General features: G+C 44.3%; 3 protein-coding genes and 1 pseudogene across 35 annotated transcripts in view; 3 read left to right on the plus strand and 1 right to left on the minus strand.

The window, feature by feature from the left end:
• Positions 1-135: 135 nt before the first annotated feature.
• Positions 136-3108, plus strand: LOC110497103 (claudin-34-like). Its single transcript, XM_021573101.3, has 2 exons — positions 136-299; positions 961-3108. The coding sequence occupies exon 2, from the start codon at positions 1262-1264 to the stop codon at positions 2039-2041; it is 780 nt and encodes a 259-aa protein (XP_021428776.2). The 5' UTR covers positions 136-299; positions 961-1261; the 3' UTR covers positions 2042-3108.
• A 4764-nt stretch (positions 3109-7872) lies between these two features.
• LOC110495883 (claudin-24 pseudogene) lies at positions 7873-9897 on the minus strand (annotated as a pseudogene). Its single transcript, XR_016488386.1, has one exon. The product of XR_016488386.1 is annotated as a claudin-24 pseudogene (transcript).
• Positions 9898-11490: 1593 nt separating this feature from the next.
• Positions 11491-21649, plus strand: LOC100653456 (H(+)/Cl(-) exchange transporter 4). The gene is made up of 14 exons (XM_036952374.2): positions 11491-11704; positions 12404-12564; positions 12801-12900; positions 13147-13334; positions 13544-13666; positions 13832-14038; positions 14137-14217; positions 14388-14660; positions 16336-16608; positions 17581-17767; positions 17889-18090; positions 18354-18550; positions 19412-19631; positions 20334-21649. The coding sequence occupies exons 1-14, from the start codon at positions 11692-11694 to the stop codon at positions 20422-20424; spliced, it is 2316 nt and encodes a 771-aa protein (XP_036808269.1). The 5' UTR covers positions 11491-11691; the 3' UTR covers positions 20425-21649.
• Positions 21650-23105: 1456 nt separating this feature from the next.
• The window catches only part of LOC110495884 (CLIP-associating protein 1-B), a 40543-nt gene continuing 39631 nt past the window's right edge, over positions 23106-24017 (plus strand). For 16 of the 32 annotated variants that reach the window (XM_036952376.2, XM_036952381.2, XM_090208181.1 and 13 more), the window contains exon 1: positions 23106-23527. The gene's annotated coding sequence lies outside the window, so the exon portion shown is untranslated. The remainder of the gene's footprint in view (positions 23528-24017) is intronic. The other 16 variants (XM_090208176.1, XM_036952387.2, XM_090208173.1 and 13 more) reach the window with 2 other exon arrangements.

Genomic DNA, 24017 nt, shown 5'->3' on the forward strand with positions numbered 1-24017 from the left:
CCCAACTGGCCAGTGGCCATAACGACAATGACTAAGCTAAGAAATGGCAGGGTTTTAAGTGTGGCCTGATTGTAGGATCGGTTAATTAGCCCCGCCTTCCCTTTCCTCTTTCTGGTGAATAGCAATAGAGGAGTCAATCATTCACAGAGATGTTATGACTGTGACTTTATATGTAGTACAAGATGAGGAAGCGTCGGTCTTGTTTACATCGGTACGAACACAGGACGATTGATGGCCGGTCCGGCACACTGACTGCTGATCTGTAGCTCTCACCACTACTAACCTGTCAGAACTAAGAGGTAATGTGTTGTTTTGTCCGATATAAGTTTGTATTTTGATTTTTATCACCACATCCTGTGTATTTGATTATCGATCTAGCGTGCTCTGTCAGTCTTTTACATCATACAGTTGATATATAAAGGCAATTTTCAGACAAGGCAAACTAAATTGAAAGATTTCCATAGTGATAATTAGGTGCTCGATGTCGCCATGGGGATTGTGTTGTTTTAATGACATTTGTCAAGGCTTTCTAGAAGTATGCTATATGCTTTAACCCACTGGCTTATATCCAATCAACGTGTTCACATGCTATTCTTGGTTACTGCATGTGTCTTTGAACTAATCTGTTCAGTTTAACAACAACCTCAGCTATGACATTTTTAAGTTAACTTTTTTTTATTCTCCCACCTTCGTCATACTCTTACACATGTTGATTGCGTTGTGGCATGCGATAAACCATACCACGGCCTTTTGAGGTAGTTAAAATGGGGACATAAAGCCCCATTATAATTTCCCTGTTTGTAGACTTTGTCATGGCACCAGTTGCCATAGCCATTCAGTCATTCAGCTCTCTGTTTTGTCTTTCCTCCTCAAATATGTATTGTGTCGAGGCTCCTCACATTCACAGGTGTGGTGTTAGTTGCCTGCTCTCACCACATGCATGTTTATTTTTCCTCTCAGAGGGCAGCAGTTGCTTTGTCTTCCAACCTAGAGACAGCAGGACCGGATCTGGGGGAAAACGACCACGTATCCAAGCCTCTTCCTTAATATGAGGTGCGAGACTGGAGCCTGAGGGTGATAAACAGGAACAATAAGAAGATCGATCGCAGTATGGCAGCTCTCTGAGATGAGCTCTGTCTGAGATGACGGGGCTTCAGTTCATCTGATCGGAAGATGTTGTTTGTCTGTAGGCAGACTAAGAGAACTGTCGGTGGATTATCTTGGCTGTCCGTTTAAGGTGAAGCTCTCTGTGTGTTGTGATATGGCATACCTGGTTCACACGGCTCACCCTCAGTTCGTCAGCCTGTGGTTGAGCGCCGTGGGTTGGGTCCTTACCGCGGTGACCCTTGGCCTCATCCAGTGGAGGGTCTGGCAGGTGGCCGACTTGACCTTCATCACCTCAGGAGAGGCCTGGGTCGGAATCTGGAGGGTGTGTTTCTATAGCCATACCCTCGTGACCTCGGGATTCAGGGTCATGTATTGTCAGAATATGGCGCTGTCGGACGCCTTCACGCCCCTGGAGGTCGCCACGGCCCAGGTGCTCACTCTAGTAGGGTTGGTCGTGGGGTTCTGTGGGAACGCTGCCGCTGTCTACGCCCTCAGGAACGTCTATTTTGGCCTGGAGAAGCAGACGCCTATCCGCTGTGCGTTCGCAGTGGCTGGTACTCTGTGCTTGTTGTCCGCTGTGTGTTTTCTCATACCTCTCCTGTGGAACCTGAACTCGGTGGTGACCAATCAAACGATCGCGTTCCCGTCGAACTTCCACATGCCCCCTGCACCTGTGACCCAGAACGCTGGGGCAGGGATCGGGGTCGGGATCGTAGGGTCGTTCATGATGATCGTCAGTGGAGTTATCTTCATCTTCTACAGGTTCCCTGTCAAGGTAGGACCCAGAGTGGAGCCGCCTCGTCCAAAGGCGAGACACTTTGATGGGTCAAGTGTTGGGACATTATCCCTACCGTGTCCCACAGACCCAGGAGACAGTCTGATTAACTCTCAGGCCATGGACAATCCTGCCTTCCGCTCTGATGAGCACTTGTGATTGTAGTTTGTTTCTGAAATCAGACATATGATTTGACCATATTCAATGTTGTATTTGATGTGACATAAAGGAATAGCCGTTTGATGCAACTATGTGTTTCGTATGAGAATCCCCCCCCCCCCCCCCCCACGACCTCCGAACAAGTGACATCAACAAGGTATCATAGCTTTCACCTTTGATTCACCTAGTCTGTTATATGGAAAGAGCAGGGGTTCTTAGTGTTTTGTATACTCAGTGTACACCCATTATGATTCTTGAAGAATATAACTTAGAAATGCGCCATGAGTTCGACTGTTATACCCATCAGAACCCCAAATATAAGCTTGTTTAACTCCGCTTGTTTAACTAACTGTAAACAAACACTGTATAGCGTCAATGCGTTTAAAACTATAATTTTGTTACCCTGGATGGTCAGTCCTCGTATCCATACTTCTGTCTATGGATTTGAGAATGCTGAAGTTTCTCCAGCCCGTCCCTCCAGCTGTTTACCAAAACGGTGGTGGGGTAACCACTTTGCTATTTGTTTGAATTGCAGATTGCCCCTTTAAAATGTGTCAGATTATATGATCCTACATTGATTCGTAACATTCTTATACCGAATGATTTGTGCTGTAGTTGATATCAGAAAAGCACCTTCATTTAATAGTCAAGAGTATTTCACAGTGTGTTTGTGTTGTATTGAGTTAATACTGCTACTGTAGAGAAGCAGTAAATTGGAGGCTACACAAAGACGCACGCTTTCTCTTTTGAGGACATGCTTGCAACACACCTCTTTAGTCATTGCCTTGCAATAGCTCCAAAGGGAGTTTAACAACTGATTACATTAAATGTTTTACATTTCATACTTGTATTGCTGATGCCATTTAATGTGTTTCTTTGTAAATTATGCAGAATTTGTACCGTTTCGGTTTTATTTGATCACATTCAAAATGTGTTCTTCAACTTTTAAGGGCTCTTGACATCCAGGAAACAATATTATACACATGCACAATTCAATCAGAAATAGTTGTGATAAATCATGTGATTTAAAAGAGACCATGTTTGAATCAATACAATCTTATCACACACTGTATTTGTTTTGATGTGGAGTAGCAACGGGATTCTTCCTCGGTCTGGTTTTAGACAGCCCGGCAAGGACCTCAATTATCCTCTATCCCTGGCTGTGCCTTGCAGTCTGCACTCTGTAGAGCTCCCCCACTGACTGGTGAACGCTGGGTAGTTACTGGCTTTGTCCCAAATGGCACCCTATTCCCTATATAGTGCACTACTTTTGACCAGAAACAAATTGTAGTGCACTATAAAAGGAAAAGGGTGCAATTAGGAACACACACACTGTCTGCCCCTATTAGACCACATAGACCACATTGTTTCCTGGTAACGAGGCTTCCGTTAGGGGCCGTAAGGTGTTATCGTGTTCAAGTCAAATATTGGCTCTGGCAGAAAGGTGTTTTGACAGTCGCGGTCCCACAAAATCATATCATCCATTTGATTGTGCTACAGAAGAGGAAGGGATTCGATTTTTTTTCCCCCAAATGTGTTCATTCATTGCTCTTTTTTGATGATTTTAAAGGTTTTCATTCAGGTTTTTTTTTTTACTTGCTCTGATAAATGTAAGTAATGTCCTTGTTAACTACGTTCCCAAAATGAAGACACCAGTGGCCAAGAAGAAGTGATGTGTAATGTGGAGCCTCTCATTCTCATTTGGGCCCCGTTCATGTGAACAGTGCAGGAGAGGAGGCTGAGACTGGCTGTGGCAGGACATATGAGTCCTTGACCAGACCTCTCAAAGCCGGAGTAAGGACAATCACAGTGGGGGTTGTTACTCTGGCTGAAAGTCCGAACAGTCAGATCCTGTGGACAGCACACTGTGTTGGAAAAATCTATTTTGTTCCCTCCCATCAGGGGTCCAACACTTTTTTTCCAACACTCATTGAGAGGATTGGTTGTGGTCTGGCTAATAGATGCAGAGGACTTTATAGTGGGCAGGACACACTCTCATCATGGGCAGAATGAGGATATTAAAGCACCTGACTGTGGGTTTAGTCTCTAGTCCAGGGCTATCCAACCCTGTTCCTGGAGAGCTACCCTCCTGTAGGTTTTTGCTCCAACCCCAGCTGTTATTAACCTGGTTCAGCTTAACAACCGGCTAATTATTAGAATCAGGTGCCCTAGATTAGGGTTGGAGTGAAAACCTAGGGGACAGTAGCTGTCCAGGGACAGGGTTAACTTGGAGAGCCCTGGTCTAGTCTATAGTTAGCATAGTGTTACTACAGCATAACTGCGTGGCATAGTGCTGTTGGCTGACGTAAATCTCAGACATTAAGGTAGAAGGTTGAAAGGTGATGACAGGTTTATTGTTTTGTAGATGTTGTGTAACATGTTCTGGATTCCCCACCATTGTGTAATCACTCGCCCTGGCATTGAAGTTCTTAGTTATTGTCCCCAGGGCATCGACTTCATTGCGTTACCACCTCCTTATTGCCTTCAGCATAATGTTTCAGGGGGGGAAATATTGAATTTTTTACATTTTTATTTTTTTTTAACTTATTTAACCAGGTAGGCCAGCTGACAACGAGTTCTCGTTTACAACTGCGACCTAGCCAAGATAAAGCAAAGCAGTGCGACACAGACAACGGGGCGGCAGGTAGCCTAGTGGTTAGAGTTACACATGGAATAAACAAATGTACAGTCCTTGACGCAATAGAAAAGTCTATATACAGTGTGTGCAAATGAAGTAAGATTAGGGAGGTAAGGCAATTAAATAGGCCATAGTGGTGAAATAATTGCAATTTACACTGGAGTGATAGATGTGCAGAAGATGAATGTGCAAGTAGAGATACTGGGGTGCAAAGGAGCAAAAATAATATGAGGTAGTTGGATGGGCTATTTACAGATGGGCTATATACAGGTGCAGTGATCTGTAAGCTGCTCTGACAGCTGGTGCTTAAAGTTAGTGAGGGAGATTTGAGTCTCCAGCTTCAGTGATTTTTGCAGTTTGTTCCAGACATTGGCAGCAGAGAACTGGAAGGAAAGGTGGCCAAAGGAGGAATTGGCTTTGGGGGTGACCAGTGAAATATACCTGCTGGAGCGCGTGCTATGGGTGGGTGTTGCTATGGTGACCAGTGAGCTGAGAATAGGCGGAGCTTTACCTAGCAAAGACTTATAAATTACCTGGAGCCAGTGGGTTTGGCGACGAATATCATCAAGTTTGCGGACGACACAACAGTGGTATGCTTGATTACCACCAACAACGACGAGACGGCCTACAAGGAGGAGGTGAGGGCCCTCGGAGTGTGGTGTCAGGAAAATAACCTCCCACTCAACGTCAACAAAACTAAGGAGATGATTGTGGACTTCAGGAAACAGCAGAGGGAACACCCCCCTATCCACATAGATGGAACAGTAGTGGAGAGGGTAGTAAGTTTTAAGTTCCTCGGCGTACACATCACAGACAAACTGAATTGGTCCACCCACACAGACAGCATCGTGAAGAAGGCGCAGCAGCGCCTCTTCAACCTCAGGAGGCTGAGGAAATTTGGCTTGTCACCAAAAGCACTCTCAAACTTCTACAGATGCACAATCGAGAGCATCCTGTCGAGCTGTGTCACCGCCTGGTACGGCAACTGCTCCGCCCACAACCGTAAGGCTCTCCAGAGGGTAGTGAGGTCTGCACAACGCATCACCGGGGGCAACTACCTGCCCTCCAGGACACCTACACCACCCGATGTCACAGGAAGGCCATAAAGATCATCAAGGACAACAACCACCCGAGCCACTGCCTGTTCACCCCGCTATCATCCAGAAGGCGAGGTCAGTACAGGTGCATCAAAGCTGGGACCGAGAGACTGAAAAACAGCTTCTATCTCAAGGCCATCAGACTGTTAAACAGCCACCACTAACATTGAGTGGCTGCTGCCAACACACTGACTCAACTCCAGCCACTTTAATAATGGGAATTGATGGGAAATTATGTAAAATATATCACTAGCCACTTTAAACAATGCTACCTAATATAATGTTTACATACCCTACATTATTCATCTCATATGTATACGTATGTACTGTACTCTATATCATCTACTGCATCTTTATGTAATACATGTATCACTAGCCACTTTAACTATGCCACTTTGTTTACATACTCATCTCATATGTATTTACTGTACTCGATACCATCTACTGCATCTTGCCTATGCCGCTCTGTATCATCACTCATTCATATATCTTTATGTACATATTCTTTATCCCTTTACACTTGTGTGTGTATAAGGTAGTAGTTTTGGAATTGTTAGCTAGATTACTTGTTGGTTATTACTGCGTTGTCGGAACTAGAAGCACAAGCATTTCGCTACACTCGCATTAACATCTGCTAACCATGTGTATGTGACAAATAAAATTTGATTTGATTTGAATATGAAGTGTGGGCCAGCCAACGAGAGCACACAGGTCGCAGTGGTGGGTAGTATATGGGGCTTTGGTGATAAAACGGATGACACTGTGATAGACTGCATCCAATTTGCTGAGTAGAGTGTTGGAGGCTATTTTGTAAATGACTTCGCTGAAGTCAAGGATCGGTAGGATAGTCAGTTTACGAGGGTATGTTTGGCAGCATGAGTGAAGGATTTTTTGTTGCGAAATAGGATGTAAGACCGTACATCCAGTACAATTATTTTTGTAATTGAGTCTGTAACAATACTAAAGTTGTTACAGTAAAGTTGATAGTGAAGGAATATATCGATGCAACTCATTGAACTTCATTGATCCAGACCCAAATCCTCAACCTAACCTGTCCTTAACCCGTAACCCAAACCCTAATCGTCAATAGTGATAACCCTAACCACCCTGACCCTAATCATTAACCACCAAGCGATAGACATATCCCACAAGGCATTTCACAATCTGCTGAGAAAGGAGCATAACTTTATCAGCACTGTACAACAGAGCTGTTGTGGTTTTCTGTGAGATTGAGGTAGGATAGAATGGTTTCGAATGTTCCCTTTCATTGTGTTTCAAAGTGACATGTGACAACAGAGCCGTTTAACATATAGTGGTTGTCTTCATGTGTTTCTCTGATGCAGGACCAACCACTGCCTATGATAGATCAAGCGATTAACATAGGAAACTATAATGACTTCCATTGTGAGGGGACAACAATGGGATCTTTCAGATGACAACATGGACACAGGAGGCGGTGGGGAGCAAATCGAGCATTTCAAAGTCCAGGCGGGTTCTCGTAATGTGAAGACCTGAAAGGAACTGTAGCAGAGCACACTCAGAAGCAAGTTTGTGTCCCAAATGGTGCCCTATTCCTTAAATAGTGCAGTACTTTTAACCAGCTCCCTATGGGTCCTGGTCAAAAGTAATGCACTGCATAGGGAACATGGTCTCATTTGGAGATTAAATTATAGCATTGAAATAGACAGGAAGTATTTTATGGCTGTTGTTTCCGCTTGGCCATGTAGGGAACCCTTGAGAAAGAGATTAATTTCTCAATGGGACTCACCTGGCTAAATAAATAAAGGAGAAATTATATTAAAAAATGGAAGTATAAGAACATGACCTGCCTGAGCAAGCTTGTGTGTAATGGGCGATGTCTAGGAAATCTGACATTCCTCACATTACGTATCATTATTATGATGTTCATTAACTACAGCTTAGCCCAGGAGCCAAGACCGAAATCAGCGGGAATTAGACTTCAGCTCCGTTTCCACTGGACTTGGTCTGTCACCTCACCTTACTTAAACTCACTTCCTCCTCGTTGTCTAGCAACAGTTTGAGCTTGTGTAACACAAGCAAGTGGTTTGTGAGCTTAGGAATGAATCGTGGTCAGGTTTTTGTCAGGTTTTTTCTTTATTTGATAATATCAACTTTTGTTATGTACAGATTTCTCCACACTATGGATATAACTGATATAGGGATATGTAGCCCTGTGGCACTATAATGTCTGATCAATTCAGAGTCAGAAAACCACTACAGAGGAATATACAAGATAATGTATATTGATATATATATATCTGATATAATGTATGTGGTAAATCTGTAATATTGGCCTCTAACTAGAGAGAATGTATAGTGGACATTTCAGCAGAAATGCAACGAATACAATCAGATCCTCAAATATCCATGAAGTCATTGTCTTGTCCAGTTGTTGCAATCAAGTCCTTATATTTTAAAACACACATTCCCAAATGCTTAGTACATTCCTCACATGAATTCTTACTTGCTTTCTACAATATAGTGTTATACCTTTTCTCTTTGTTCCATTTACAATTTGTATGATTCATTATTCCTGTAATGCATTGTTGATTGAGTAACTGTGTAGGCTATAAAAAGGGATACATTTTTTTATGGCCTTGCTAGTGAGAAATCAGCTTCATTCATTCTGGCTTCATGTAGTTATTGGACAATAATGATGACAGATGCTGTAAAAAATCATTTGTATTGTGATAAGATATGATATCCAAGACAATCATTGACATTGACATACAGAATATTCAACCTTGGTCAGAATAGTTTACAGTCATTTCACAGACAAAATACTGCTTGTCATCAAATTCTCTGGCACCATTGCACTCTATCTCTTACACAGTACCAAGGAAGAAATGGCAGCTTTAAAAGCTTTAGTCTCTTTGGTTCCATCAAGAATTTCTGTTTGATAAATGTAGGTGATATTTTTGCAAACATGGCATGCACCAAACCCTGTTTGAGTGATTGAAATAAATACCACCATTGTGTGCAAATTCTGTCTCAGAATATGAAGAAAGATTTGTCCCAGCAAAAGTACTCAATAACTAACTATAGCTAATGTAAATAAGCATGAAAAAGCTTTAGATAAGCAGTGTTTTATTCACCATCGATAGAGAAAGGGCAGAGGCTACTGAGAATACTGTTCTCACTTTTCAATAGCTCATCAAACATATTCCATGGACCTCTTCCTATGTGGGGTATTGGTACTGTGTACGTGTGTATGTCTTCTCTGTAGTGGTATAGGCATTTGTAAGGTGCAGGGCTCCTCTTGAAGGCACACGCAGGAGGTGACCAGCAGAGAGCCAGCCACCAGGTGTAGAAACCCCGCCGTCCAGCCACAGAACAGGGCATCCCCAAACTCCCAGCGTGGCACGATTGCCGGCACGGCCTCATCAAAGAACCGCATGACCGTCAGGTGAGCGATGTAAGACACGGGTATGAGACCCAGTATCCCTGCGACCAAGCACAATATCCCCCCCAGCATCTTCATCAATCTCTTCACCCTCAAACCCTCAGGCCCCTGGTTGCAGCTGTTGATCCAGTAGATTCCAGGAATGGCTAGCAGGAGACCCAGGAGGCCCGTGGCCACTGTTACACACATGAGGATCCGGGCTAGTTTGATGTCCGGAGGCAGGCCGAGGAGACTGTCATAGGGTCTGCACTCCAGAATTCCAAGGTCCTGCACCACACATGTCTCCCACAGGCCCAGCTCGTAGCTCTCCGCGGGCAGCAGGTCGGTGGACAGGGTCAGCCAGGTGGACATGGTGGTGGTGACCAGCGAGCAGATCCAGGCACCAATAGAGAAGAAGACCCCGAGGAGTTCCATAGCGCACACCCCCGGATCCATAGTGCTGCCCACTCTGAGTGGCCACTCTCTGGCTCCCGAGATGCCTGCTCTCCCTGTCTCTCTGTGCCACAGTCAACTGCAGCCAGGACTCCTGACTGCTTCTCTCTGTTCCTGTCCTTCTGAACTGCAGCCAGTTGAAGCGAGAGGAAGCCACGGCCAGTAGGTTCCGATCGAGGCTCAATTTGTTCAAAAGACCGTACACCCAATTAGGGTTTACTACTACCAGCATGGGCTGGGAGGGAGTAACTTCTTCAAACGATCAGTAGCTCACTCACATGCACGCATCATCTGCAGTTGAGAGGAGGAAAGCAGCGGCTTGATGACATGTTGCCCTCCCCTTGGAGGCTGCTATACTCAGTGGTCAGGAGAGAGTGACTGAGTGAGAGTCAGACGCATTGAACAACAGCATCATTCAGATCTATGGTGCTGTCCATTTCCACACACACAGGATGCTTTTAAAATGCAGACAGGATGTTATAAAAATACTGATTTATTTCACAAAATGTACACACACACACATAGGGGTGTTGTGAGGATGGGGTATAGTGGGGGCATAATGGAGGGAGGCATAATGATTCTCATCTGGAACAATTTTGCATTTTTCAAACACCTGAAAGAACCTTTCCCTGCAATCTAGAGCCATAATCATAATGCCTAATTCTATGTAAAAAAAAATATTATATTACAGAGAAACAGCAAAATATTTGTTTTGATTTATTCATCAAGAAGGAATCAATAGGCTACATAGCTTGATCAAGTTATACTGAACAAAAATGTAAACGTAACGTGCAACAAATTCATCGATTTTACAATGTTACTGTTCATATAAGGAAATGAGTCAATTCAAATGAATTCATTAGGCCCTAATCTATGGATTTCACATGACTGGGCAGGGGTGTAGCCTTGGGTGGGCCTGGGAGGGCATAGGCCAACCCACTGGGGAGCCAGGCTGAGCCAATCCGAATGAGTTTTCCCTCACAAAAAGGGCTTTATTACAGACAGAAATACTCATCAGTTTCATCAGCTGTCCGGGTGGCTGGTCTCAGACGATCCCGCAGGTGAAGAAGCTGGATGTGAAGGTTCTGGGCTGGCGTGGTTACACGTGGTCTGCGCTTGTGAGGCCGGTTGGACGTACTGATAAATTCTCTTAAACGACGTTGGAGACAGTTAATGTGCCCTTTATGGGCATGACGCCACTGAACACACACACACGCACACGGTGAAAATGCTATTTCTTCTCACTACTAACTTTGTCTCTTTAGAAACTGTGGGGCACCATGGAGTGTTGCCAGGGAGATGAGATTAAGTAAGAATAAAACTGACTGTGTGTACCTTTTTAAAATAAGGCTGATGGAAATGGGAGAAGACATCAGATTATTAGGTTGCTATGTCAACTCAAAAGACAAAACAAGCTATGCTGCTACTTGGGCATTGACATGTCATCTATAGATTTAGGAGAGATTTAGGAGGCTCTGAATTGATCTAATACATTCAATAGCCTGTTTATGAAGTGCTATTTTAAAGAAATCAAGTGATTGTTTTACTATACAGAGGTACTCAAAGTGGTGCATTTATTTGATGTGGAACAATATCCGGTGATACGTTCCTTTTTCCTGTATCAGATCTCTGACATACAGAGCTTGTGACCCAAGTAGGAGGCTGAATATGCAGGCCATGTCAAGGAGAGAAGAACAAACATTTTCAACACACAATAGTACGCAAATGACCCTCTTTATAGAGGCGGTTTAGTGGTCTGGTGGTCTCTCTGAGTGAACAGTAGCCTACGCACTGATATGAATGAACGGATTAAAATAAAAATATTTTTATTTCAGCCACAAGGTGTCACTATTTCACTACTCACAATTCCACCTTCATGCGTTGACAGGTTGAGCAAATGCATTGTGGGAAGCAGAAATCTATGACGTCCTCTTCTCTCTTTTCTAAACAGGTTTGGCCGGCGATAACCTAACACAGTATCAAAATGCATTCAATATTGATGATTATATAGCTAAGAGATATAGATGTCTTTATTTTGAGGAGTCGGGTTGTGTGAACAATGGACGGAGACGGTAAGCATGCATTTCATAGCATGTCTAATAATTAATAAAGGTTGACGCATATCTGGCCAAATCTTAACTAGAATTAACGTTAACATTATTGGTCTCATTACATCCATATCTACTTGCTATAGCTAGCTATATCTAATAGCTACATGAAGGCATATGTCGCTGTCACTGATCAATGATTTGTAATTCAGTATTCATGCATGGCCCTCAAGTAGCTAGCCTACTCTTGTATTCTTGACTGCTCAGTAGCGTTACTGTTTTCACTGCTTCTGCATGACGTAGACCCCCAGAGGAAAAAAAAACAGCACAGAATTATAGCGACCATTTATCCAAGTAAGCTGCTAATGTAGTTATGTGCAATAAAATGCTAATAAGAACATAAAAATAGGGCCCACTGTCTGCCCTGGACAAATGTCCAAACTGAAGCTAAAACTTGGACACAGTATCACAAGGTCTGTCTGGTGATCCGAATCCCAAGAATTACAATTTTATACATCTCATGGGCATTATTGGCAGCATAGTGCTTCATACCGTGTTGAGAATCAGAGACCTGCCTTGGCTGGGTTCGCGGTCTCTTCAACCTCTTGTCTGTGTGTGTCTTTTAGAGGGGTTGGGATAAAGCATAAGTTTATCTCTGTTGGACATGTGTGAAGGTCTTCATTAGACAATAAAAACCAAATCTTATTTTGTCTCTCTGTCCAGGGGCCAGCAGTACTGGGGCCACTCCCTCAGAGGAGATGAATGGTACTGGGAATCTGATGGACTTCCTGGACGAGCCCTTCCCTGACGTCAGCACCTACGAAGACTTCCACACCATTGACTGGCTCCGGGAGAAGTCACGCGACACAGACCGCCATAGGAAGGTGAGGGGAACACACACACCCACACCCACACACACACACACCCACACCCAGCTCTACACTCTAAGCATTTTCTTCTTCTTCTTCCCCAGAGGATATAATTCTTCTTCTTCATCCTCTTCTTCATCATCGTCATCACCATAGAAAAACTCTTGATGTCCACCTGATTATGTTAACCTGATGATCTGTTGAATCTGCCGCTGATGGTTGATTGATGGTTGATTTGATGGTTGTTCTAGATCACCACCAAGAGTAAGGAGTCTTACTGGGAGCTGATTAAGAGTCTTCTGGATGCCTGGTCAGGATGGGTGGTGATGCTGCTCATAGGAATGCTCACAGGTAGGAACTGAGGAGGCATCCTGCAAAAAGTCTGACCTCTTCTCTAGTCTCTTGTAGTATGGCGCACATGAGATTTGCTTCTGGGTGCCGGGATTCATACTGCACACACATGACATGACACGTGGCTCTCTTAACAAACAATCAAAAGTCACACAGCCAGAGTCTGGTTTGAATCCTTTTGATAGGCTTGCCTGTTTCCTTGCTTAGTGTGATCTGTGATCTCGTGCTGTGTGTCCTCCCGTGTAGGCACGCTGGCTGGAGTGATCGACCTGGCTGTGGACTGGATGACCGACCTGAAAGAAGGGGTGTGTCTGTCTGCATTCTACTATAGCCATGAGCAGTGCTGCTGGACCTCCAACGAGACCACCTTCGACGACAGAGACAAGTGTCCGCAGTGGCAGAAGTGGGCCGAGCTGATGACCGGTCACTCTGAGGTCAGCAGATCACTAAACCGCTAACCAGACGTCCTCTTGATTTAAAGCCACATTACTGAGTTTGCGTTTTAGCCCGACGAATGGCAGCGAACGGAGTGTAACCTCTCTCAGTTTCTGAGGTTTATCTTGGTGTTTGTTGTGGTAGCGGGTGGGATGATTGTGTACCAGGTCCTTAAACCCATAAATCCCACCTGTTCTTGTTTCTCCAGGGTGCCGGGGCGTATGTGTTGAATTACTTCCTGTATGTGTTGTGGGCGCTGTTATTCTCTTTCCTGGCTGTGTCTCTAGTAAGAGTCTTTGCCCCCTACGCCTGTGGGTCAGGTATACCTGAGGTGAGTGTTTTGAAATGGTAGCGTTCACAAATAGAAAATAACCGTGCCTATAGTATTTGAAATACTTCGTTTTCATTGGCTGAAAAGAGTGTGCATTCATTTCCGATAACTGCACAGTTGCAAAGGTTATCCCAGTGAGGGGACGCTGTGTGTCGTCTTGTGTAGATCAAAACCATCCTGAGTGGGTTCATCATCCGGGGGTACCTGGGGAAGTGGACCCTGCTGATCAAGACGGTGACCCTGGTCCTGGCTGTGTCCTCCGGGCTCAGCCTGGGGAAGGAGGGGCCCCTGGTCCACGTGGCCTGCTGCTGTGGTAACCTCTTCTGCTCCCTGTTCTCCAAGTACAGCAAGAACGAGGGCAAGCGCAGAGAGGTACAGTAATAGCCCATTACGCTCCCATTTCTGCGGAAATAATACAATTTGGGTATTTAGTTGTAGTCTGTATGCCACTCGGCTTGTCATTTGTGCAGGTGTTATCGGCTGCTGCTGCTGCTGGGGTGTCCGTGGCTTTTGGAGCTCCGATTGGAGGAGTTCTCTTCAGCCTGGAGGAGGTGTTGTATACTTAAGTCTGTTATATCACCTGCTGTGTCCATTCATTCAATCAATCAAATGTCATCTCACTTCCAGATATGTCACTGTTATTCTTTTTGATCCATTGCCTTTGAAATGCTAAAGTGTTTCAGTTGAACTGCCGTCGCTATGTAACCTCTGTCCTCTTCAGGTGAGTTACTACTTCCCTCTGAAGACTCTGTGGCGCTCCTTCTTCGCTGCGTTGGTGGCAGCCTTCACCCTGCGCGCCATCAACCCGTTCGGCAACAGCCGTCTGGTCCTGTTCTACGTGGAGTACCACACCCCCTGGTACATGGCTGAGCTGGTCCCCTTCATCCTGCTGGGGGTGTTCGGGGGCCTCTGGGGAACCCTCTTCATCCGGGGGAACATCGCCTGGTGTAGGAGGAGGAAGACCACTTTGCTGGGGAAGTACCCCGTTCTAGAGGTAACGAACTGTGGCACCCTATTCCATCTACTTTGTGCATGATACAAGTCATTTTTCCAACTATTGTCTACAGACAGATTATTTAACTTATAATTCACTGTATCACAATTCCAGTGTGTCAGAAGTTTACATACACTAAGTTAACTGTGCCTTTAAACAGCTATTCCCGAAAAGTATGTCATGGTTTTAGAAGCTTCTGATAGGCTAATTTACATAATTTGAATCAATTGGAGGTCTACCTGTGGATGTATTTCAAGGCCTACTTTCAAACCCAGTGCCTCTTTGCTTGACATCATGGGAAAATCAAAAGAAATCAGCCAAGACCTCTGAAAAAAGTTGTAGAGGAGCAATTTCCAAACGCCTTGAGGTACAACGTTCATGTGTACAAACAATAGTACGCAAGTTTAAACACCATGGGACCACGCAGCCGTCATACCGCTCAGGAAGGAGACGCGTTCTGTCTCGTTGAGATGAACGTACTTTGGTGCGAAAAGTGCAAATCAATCCCAGAACAACAGCAAAGGACCTTGTGAAGATGCTGGAGGAAACAGGTACAAAAGTATCAATATCCACCTTAAAACGAGTCCTATATCGACATAACCTGAAAGGCCGCTCAGCAAGGAAGAAGCCACTGCTCCAAAATCACCATAAAAAAGGCAGACTACGGTTTGCAACTGAACATGGGGACAAAGATCGTACTTTTTGGAGAAATGTTCTCTGGTCTGATGAAACAAAAATATAACTTTTTGGACATTGTTATGTTTGGAGGAAAAAGGGGAAGGCTTGCAAGCCGAAGAACACCATCCCAACTGTGAAGCACGGGGGTGGCAGCATCATGTTGTGGGGGTGCTTTGCTGCAGGAGGGACTGGTGCACTTCACAAAATAGATGGCATATGAGGAATGAAAATGATGTGGATATATTGAAGCAACATCTCAAGACATCAGTCAGGAAGTTAAAACTTGGTCACAAATGGGTCTTCCAAATGGACAATGACCCCAGGCATACTTCCAAAGTTGTTGCAAAATGGCTTAAGTACAACAAAGTCAAGGTATTGGAGTGGCCATCACAAAGCCCTGACCTCAATCCCATAGAAAATTTGTGGGCAGAACTGAAAAAGTGTATGTGAGCAAGAAGGCCTACAAATCTGACTCAATTACACCAGCTGTGTCAGGAGGAATGGACCAAAATTCACCCAACTTATTGTGGGAAGCTTGTGGATAGCTACCCAAAACGTTTGACACAAGTTAAACAATTTAAAGTCAATGCTACCAAATACTAATTGAGTGTACGTAAACTTCTGACCCACTGGGAATGTGATGAAAGAAATAAAAGCTGAAATAAATCATTCTCTCTAATATTATTCTGACATTTCACATTCTTAAAATAAAGTGGTGATCCTAACTGACCTATGACAGGGAATTTTTACTAGGATTAAATGTCAGGAATTGTGAAACTGAGTTTAAATGTATTTGGCTAAGGTGTATGTATACCTCCGACTTCAACTGTAACTAAGTTGCTCTGGATAAGAGCAACTGCTAAATGACTCAAATGTAATGCCAGTTTCTGCTTCTTGCTTTTTGGGATCTTTGCCGGTTTACTGTAAAGCACCTTGTGAGAACTGCTGATTTCAAAAGGGCTTCATCAATAAACGTGATTGATTTGATTGATTTAAGGTGATCGTGATAACGGGTATCACCGCGGTCCTGGCGTTCCCTAACCCGTACACGCGGCGCAGCACCAGCGAGCTCATCTCCGAGCTGTTCAACGACTGCGGTGCGCTGGAGTCCTCTCAGCTGTGTGACTACGTTAATAACCCCAACATGAGCCGTCCGGTGGACGACATCCCAGACCGCCCTGCTGGACCCGGGGTCTACAGCGCTCTGTGGCAGCTGGCCCTGGCGCTTATCTTTAAGATAGTTATTACGATCTTCACCTTTGGCATGAAGGTCAGTATGCTGTACGGCATGGCTAGATGGGGGTTATGATAGCTGATAGCTATGAAATGTTACCGAACTGCTTATGAATGCATTATGTATGAGATATGAAAATGTTAGGTCCTTTTATGTAGGTGCCCTTCAAATAAAGTGTTGCCACGTTTTGATCCCAGGTATTGTGAGTATGGTCACCGTGCTCTTGGGGGATTGTGTTCAGATCACTTCTCAACCGTGTTGTTTTATGTCCTCTGTGTTGTCTTCAGATCACCTCTCAACCATGTTGTTTTATGTCCTCTGTGTTGTCTTCAGATCACTTCTCAACCATGTTGTTTTATGTCCTCTGTGTTGTCTTCAGATCACTTCTCAACCATGTTGTTTTATGTCCTCTGTGTTGTCTTCAGATCACTTCTCAACCATGTTGTTTTATGTCCTCTGTGTTGTCTTCAGATCACCTCTCAACCATGTTGTTTTATGTCCTCTGTGTTGTCTTCAGATCACCTCTCAACCGTGTTGTTTTATGTCCTCTGTGTTGTCTTCAGATCACTTCTCAACCATGTTGTTTTATGTCCTCTGTGTTGTCTTCAGATCACTTCTCAACCATGTTGTTTTATGTCCTCTGTGTTGTCTTCAGATCACCTCTCAACCATGTTGTTTTATGTCCTCTGTGTTGTCTTCAGATCACTTCTCAACCATGTTGTTTTATGTCCTCTGTGTTGTCTTCAGATCACTTCTCAACCATGTTGTTTTATGTCCTCTGTCTTCAGATCACTTCTCAACCATGTTGTTTTATGTCCTCTGTGTTGTCTTCAGATCACCTCTCAACCATGTTGTTTTATGTCCTCTGTGTTGTCTTCAGATCACCTCTCAACCATGTTGTTTTATGTCCTCTGTCTTCAGATCACCTCTCAACCATGTTGTTTTATGTCCTCTGTCTTCAGATCACTTCTCAACCATGTTGTTTTATGTCCTCTGTGTTGTGTTCAGATCCCGTCTGGGCTGTTTATCCCCAGTATGGCTGTGGGGGCCATCGCTGGGCGAATCGTAGGCATCGCTGTGGAGCAGATGGCCTACCATCACCACGACTGGATCATCTTTAAGAACTGGTGTCGTCCCGGGGCCGACTGTGTTACCCCAGGCCTCTACGCTATGGTGGGCGCTGCCGCATGTCTGGGTGAGTTATCATCAGGGTTGTGTTCATTAGGCACCAAACGGAAGAAGACAGACTGAAACAGAGAGGGATTACTCTATAAAATAAACACTCAGGTCATCAACTTTTGTTTTGTTGTTTATAGGAGGTGTGACCCGGATGACCGTGTCCCTGGTGGTCATTATGTTTGAGCTGACCGGTGGTCTGGAGTACATCGTCCCCCTCATGGCCGCAGCCGTCACCAGTAAGTGGGTAGCGGACGCCTTTGGGAAGGAGGGTATCTACGAGTCCCACATCCAACTCAACGGCTACCCCTACCTGGACGTCAGGGACGAGTTCACGCACAGGTATTACGGGATACATATTAGGAACTTTGTCATTCCTCCTCCTCAGGGGAGGAGCCTCACACCTCCCCTAGTCCAAGTCTCAACCCTGCATTAGTCAAGAGTCAACCCTTCTCAAAGGGCTGGTTTTACCAGACACAAAAGCATAGTCCTGAACTAAAAATATATTTCAATGGAGATTCTCCATGCTTTTGCTTCCAGGAGTTGGATTAATCTGTGTCTGAGAAACAGACCCTAAGAATTCCCAATATGTGATCCATACACAGGACCCTGGCCACGGATGTGATGCGTCCCAGGCGCAGTGAGCCGCCCCTGGCCGTGTTGACCCAGGACAGCACCACAGTGGAGGACGTGGAGACGCTCATCAAGGACACCGACTACAACGGCTTCCCTGTGGTCGTGTCCCGAGAGTCAGAGCGCCTCATCGGCTTCGTCCAGCGCAGGGAACTCACTGTGGCCATCAGTAAGACATTAACCCTGGCTCTCACGCGCACACACACACACACACACACACACACACACACACACACACACACACACACACACACACACACACACACACACACACACACACACACACACACACACACACACACACACACACACACACACACACACACATTTTAAATACTTTATTCAAATCCACAAATCACATTACGATCAGAAGGATTCAAACATTTCGAAGGTCTTGGATGCATAGACACTTAAGGATACAAAAAGCACGTTCTCCATACAGCTAGGATGCCCGTAACAGCTGCAAGAGAACAGTACCTTGCTAATTGCTTTGCTCAAGTCTTAAACGGGCCTGCAATCTAAAGGCCGTGTACTGTAAGCCTACAGTATGCAACGTGGCCGAGGCTGCCAAATATCAGTGCTACCGACATGCACTCATATCCAAGGCTGTGCATGCGTGATATGAGGGGCTTGTATTTAAGAAGCTTTTCAGCAAAGGCCCACTCCATCCAACAATCAAATGAGCAACCCACTTCCAAAATGACCTCCTCTCTCTGGCCTCCCTCGACAACATCAATGTCTAGGGTACTAATAAAGGTTCCATTTAACGAAGAATAGTGGGACTGTTACATTAGGTTGTTTTCACCGTGAAATGACAGGCTAAATATTAAAAAAAATGTTTGGAGAACGTGAATTGTAAGTTGTGATCTATAGCTACTGTATGTCCCATATAAAGCCATCAGCATGTGTTGAGCAATACTGTATTTAATGTGTCGGTTCATTATTATCTGTCGTGTCTGAGGAGCCACAGCTGATACTTCTCTCTCTCTCTCTGTCTCTCTGTCTGTCTCTCTCTCTCTCTCTCCCTTAGAGACTGCCCGTCAGAAGCAGGACGGGGTGGTGAGCAGCTCTGTGGTCTACTTCACGGAGGACAACCCCCAGGTGGCCGAGGCCTGCGACCCCCAGCCCCTGAAGCTGCGGCGCATCCTCAACCTCAGCCCCTTCACCGTCACGGACCACACCCCCATGGAGACCGTGGTGGACATCTTCAGAAAGCTGGGCCTCCGACAGTGTCTGGTCACCAGAAGCGGGTGAGTCTGTCATCAGTCAATGAACCAATCAAACATAGTCTTCGTCCACCAGATGAGTTTAGAATGTATTATGTTGCAGTCATCGAGCAGTTGCCCATGAGCGACATACAGTCCAGGGCCCCGGTTTCCCGATAGCGATGGAATTTAGGCTTACGACTGTTTTAACAACGGACCTTTCCTACAACGGCCCGTAAAATGTAACGAATACGTTTCCCAAAACACCACCCAGATAGAACGTTCGCTAAATGCGTTGTTGATGCATTAGCGCAATAATAATGGGATCGAAAGGAAGACGGCGCTGCTGTCGGATCAGCGTTCTCCCTTTCAAATCTTACCTTAACATTAGAATTAATCCACAACACTGACGACAGATCAGCTCCCATGAGATATTATCACCTATGGCAACAAATATTAAAGTGTCTAATTCTAATGCTTACCCTGTAACAATGCACTAAATCAAGTGCAACTTTAGTAACGGTGGCTTTGGGAAACAGCTCAGAGATTTAAGTATGCTCCTTTTGAAGGTTCTAACAATAAACTTAGCCTTGAGATGCTTTTGGGAAAAGGGGCACAGTATTCTAAAGTAGGCTCATTTTACTTTGGTGCTAGATTTATGAAGACTATAGACTCTGTTGAATCATTCCGAGGTTTATTGGATGGTGGAATGATTTCTATTTTGTTTTGTCCCCCCCTCCCCTCTAGGCGTCTGTTGGGCATCATCACTAAGAAGGATGTCCTCCGTCACATGGCCCAGATGATGAACCAGGACCCAGAATCCATCATGTTTAACTAGTTGCCCAAGAAGAAGAAGCTTTATTATCCACAGCACCTCTTTGCCCCTCCCCTCCCTTAGACTGTAAATAGTGAAACGCTACTGTAACCTGTAATAAAGAAAAGTCACCTCTCAAATACAGGCCCCCAGTGTTTAGAATGCAGGGATGGAGCAAGAGGGGTGAAGAAAGAGGGGGATCAGGACTAAGATGGATAAATGCAACAAAGAAAATGGACGGATGAATAAAGTGGGGTGTAAGGACGAAGGAGGAGGATGAATGAAGAGGGTGTGAGGACCAGGAAAGAGGGATCAAGAGGGCGGGGTGGAGGAATAGGGGTGTGAGGACCAAGATGGAGAGATGCCGGAAGAGAGGTGTCAATCATGGCAAGGAGGGAAGCATCTTATGTCTGGGGTGAGTATGTTTTAGTTTGATGTGCTGCTGACGCCATATTTATGTTTTCAGTGACGCTTCAAGGCCGACTGCAACTGACTTCAGTCTAAGTTGTCAATGTTACGTTGGTGGCCCTTAGAACCCATTGTTCCCAGGGTATGTTTCACATGTTGATGTTACTTTGACATTTGCGGCTTCTCAAATGTTTCTCAATATTGAACTGTAATAACATAGTTTTAACACTGGTACTGTATGTATTTGCTAGAAGACCGCGTATCGCGTATCATGTCAATTGATTTAGTTTATCCAGGATGTTTTTTTGTTTTTTTTTGCAATAAAGAATGCACTTTGGAAGAGAAATAGCTGAACCAGAAAACACCACCAAGTACAATGTTTTTCTTGTTACTTTATATTTCTCACTCCATGCTGTCCCTCACCAGTTTCCTAGGTTTTGTTTTAATATGCCGAGGGAATGTATTGTGGAAAACAACTGTGGAACTATTGAACCTGCCTCACTTCCGTTCTGTTTGTTTTATTCTGACGAGCCACTGTGGTTGTGGATTTAGCCACACTAGGTTCTCTTTGTCATTTCATACCGATATTTTTTTTAAATCCATCCATCCATTGTTACTACTGTATTGAGAAACTATCAATTTGTCATTATCTCAAGCAATTGAACACTACTGTAGTGTATATGTATTATTCTAATATGAGCTGTTCAACATTACTGTAACTTGGAACTGGTACAGAAAACGGATATTAGCACTTTTGTTGGTGTTTGTAAATAACGTCTAAGTGATGCACAATATACTATTTGCAATGTTCTGACATTAAAAGGGAGGTTGTGTCAACAAGGATGAGATTGTATTTATGTAATTGTATTATATAACATAGATACAAAGTTTAAGACATAATTCAATTGCGGGAGGCATATGATACTCATCACATGCTAGTAATATATTTGTCATATGTGAGGTTGAAACACAAGGAACCCAGACAAATTAATAATTGAGGGTTGCTATAATAAACTTAGCAAAAAAAGAAACGTCCCCTTTTCAGGACCCTGTCTTTCAAAGATAATTCCTATGCTTGTTCGATGAACCATAAACAATTAATGAACATGCACCTGTGGAACGGTCGTTAAGACATTAACAGCTTACAGATGGTAGGCAATTAAGGTCACAGGTATGAAAACGTACGACACTAAAGAGGCCTTTCTACTGACTCTGAAAAACACCAACAGAAAGATGCCCAGGGCCCCTGCTCATCTGTGTGAACGTGCCTTGGGCATGCTGCAAGGAGGCATGAGGACTGCAGATGTGGCCAGGGCAATAAATTGCAATGTCCGTACTGTGAGAAACCTAAGACAGGGAGACAGGACAGACAGCTGATCATCCTCGCAGTGGCAGACCACGTGTAACAACACCTGCACAGGATCGGTACATCCAAACATCACACCTGACAGGCACAGGATGGTAACAACTGCCCAGTTACACCAGGAACGCACAATCCCTCCCATCAGTGCTCAGACTGTCCGCAATAGGCTGAGAGAGGCTGGACTGAGGGCTTGTAGGCCTGTTGTAAGACATCACCGGCGACAGGAACAGGAATGTCAGTGTTCTGCCATGGCCAGCGAAGAGCCCGGATCTCAATCCCATTGAGCACGTCTGGGACCTGTTGGATCGGAGTGCGAGGGCTAGGGCCATTCCCCCCAGAAATGTCCGGGAACTTGCAGGTGGAAGAGTGGGGTAACATCTCAAAGCAAGAACTGGCAAATCTGGTGCAGTCCATGAGGGGGAGATGCACTGCAGTACATGCAGTACCAGCTACAGATTGTAACTTTTGATTTTGACCCCCCACCCCCCCCATGTTAAGTTTGCTGAAAATGAACGCAGTTGATAATAAGAGGACGTTTCTTTTTTTGCTGAGTTTATTATTTTGGTTCTACTGACAAACAGGTTATGGTCACATTATTTTTTAAAAGAGGACCAAGTTCTAAGACCAGGTCATCCCATAACAGCCTGCTTTGACACCTGCGCTGTTTTAAAATTCAAATAGTGTTATTTACACATAGTGTTTTATTATAAATAAAACTGAAACTATTTGAGATACAACACACTGTACAAACTCTTAATTGTCAGTGTTACTGTTTTGCAATGAAATATTTGAAAGTGAGACATAGCTTTCAGTAATAGACAGCAGAGGGCACTACCCTGGGCCTGGGGCGGCAGGGTAGCCTAGTGGTTAGAGCGTTGGACTAGTAACCGAAAGGTTGCAAGTTCGAATCCCCGCGCTGACAAAGTACAAATCTGTCATTCTACCCCTGGACAGACAGCTGAGGGGTTTTAGGTTCCTAGGCCGTCATTGTAAATAAGAATTTGTTCTTAACTGACTTGCCTAGTTAAATAAAGGTAAAATAAACTGTTGTCGTGCAAACAAGCTACAAATGTATGACATTCATTGGAAATTATTACTGTAACCAAATAGCTAATGTAGCTAGCAGAACCTTTTTTAATAAACTGTTGCTAGCTAGATGATATCATCACACATTGGATCGAGCTAGCTAGCAAGCTACATAACGTTTGCTGTGAGTACTGTACTTGGCTCCACGCATACAGTACGTGCGGGTTCATCGTCTACTACTAGCTATAATACTCCTGTTGGAAGTCCAGTGTCTCTTGATTTTTTCAGAACAAATCTGAATTGAAACGAGCGGCTGGATGCAGATGATTGGTAATTGGCTAACTAGATAGTTAATAATCCCTTGATACATTAGTGACAGGAATTGCTTAATGAGTTGACCGCTGATATTTGTTAGCATCATTTCAGTGTTTGCTGGTAGCTGCTAGAGACAGTTAGCCAACGGAAGCTAGCTAGCTGGCTAGAGGAGCCAGAGATTCAGCGTTGATTTATAGCTTTAGCTGCATTTAATCAAATGTTAGCTAGCTAACTATTTAACACTACTGTTTTAACTACCCAGATAGTTATGTGTCTGTATAGCAAGTCATTCGTAATGTTTCAAGTTAGCTAGTTATCAATTTTGTTTAGCACAAATGCGACCTAGCTAGCTCTCATTTACTAAGCTAGCCAGCTAGCATGGCTAAACCAATAACACTAGCTAGCAACTTTCACAACATGTGAAGTAGCTAGCTAACTAACTCGGTAACTGACGTTAGCGAAGTAAATTCTGTATCGATGCTTCAATAAAAATGGGGCATTATTG

This window comes from Oncorhynchus mykiss, chromosome 18 (assembly GCF_057628025.1).
Source record: "Oncorhynchus mykiss isolate SJ-2025 chromosome 18, ASM5762802v1, whole genome shotgun sequence".
NCBI classification, from domain to species: domain Eukaryota; kingdom Metazoa; phylum Chordata; class Actinopteri; order Salmoniformes; family Salmonidae; genus Oncorhynchus; species Oncorhynchus mykiss.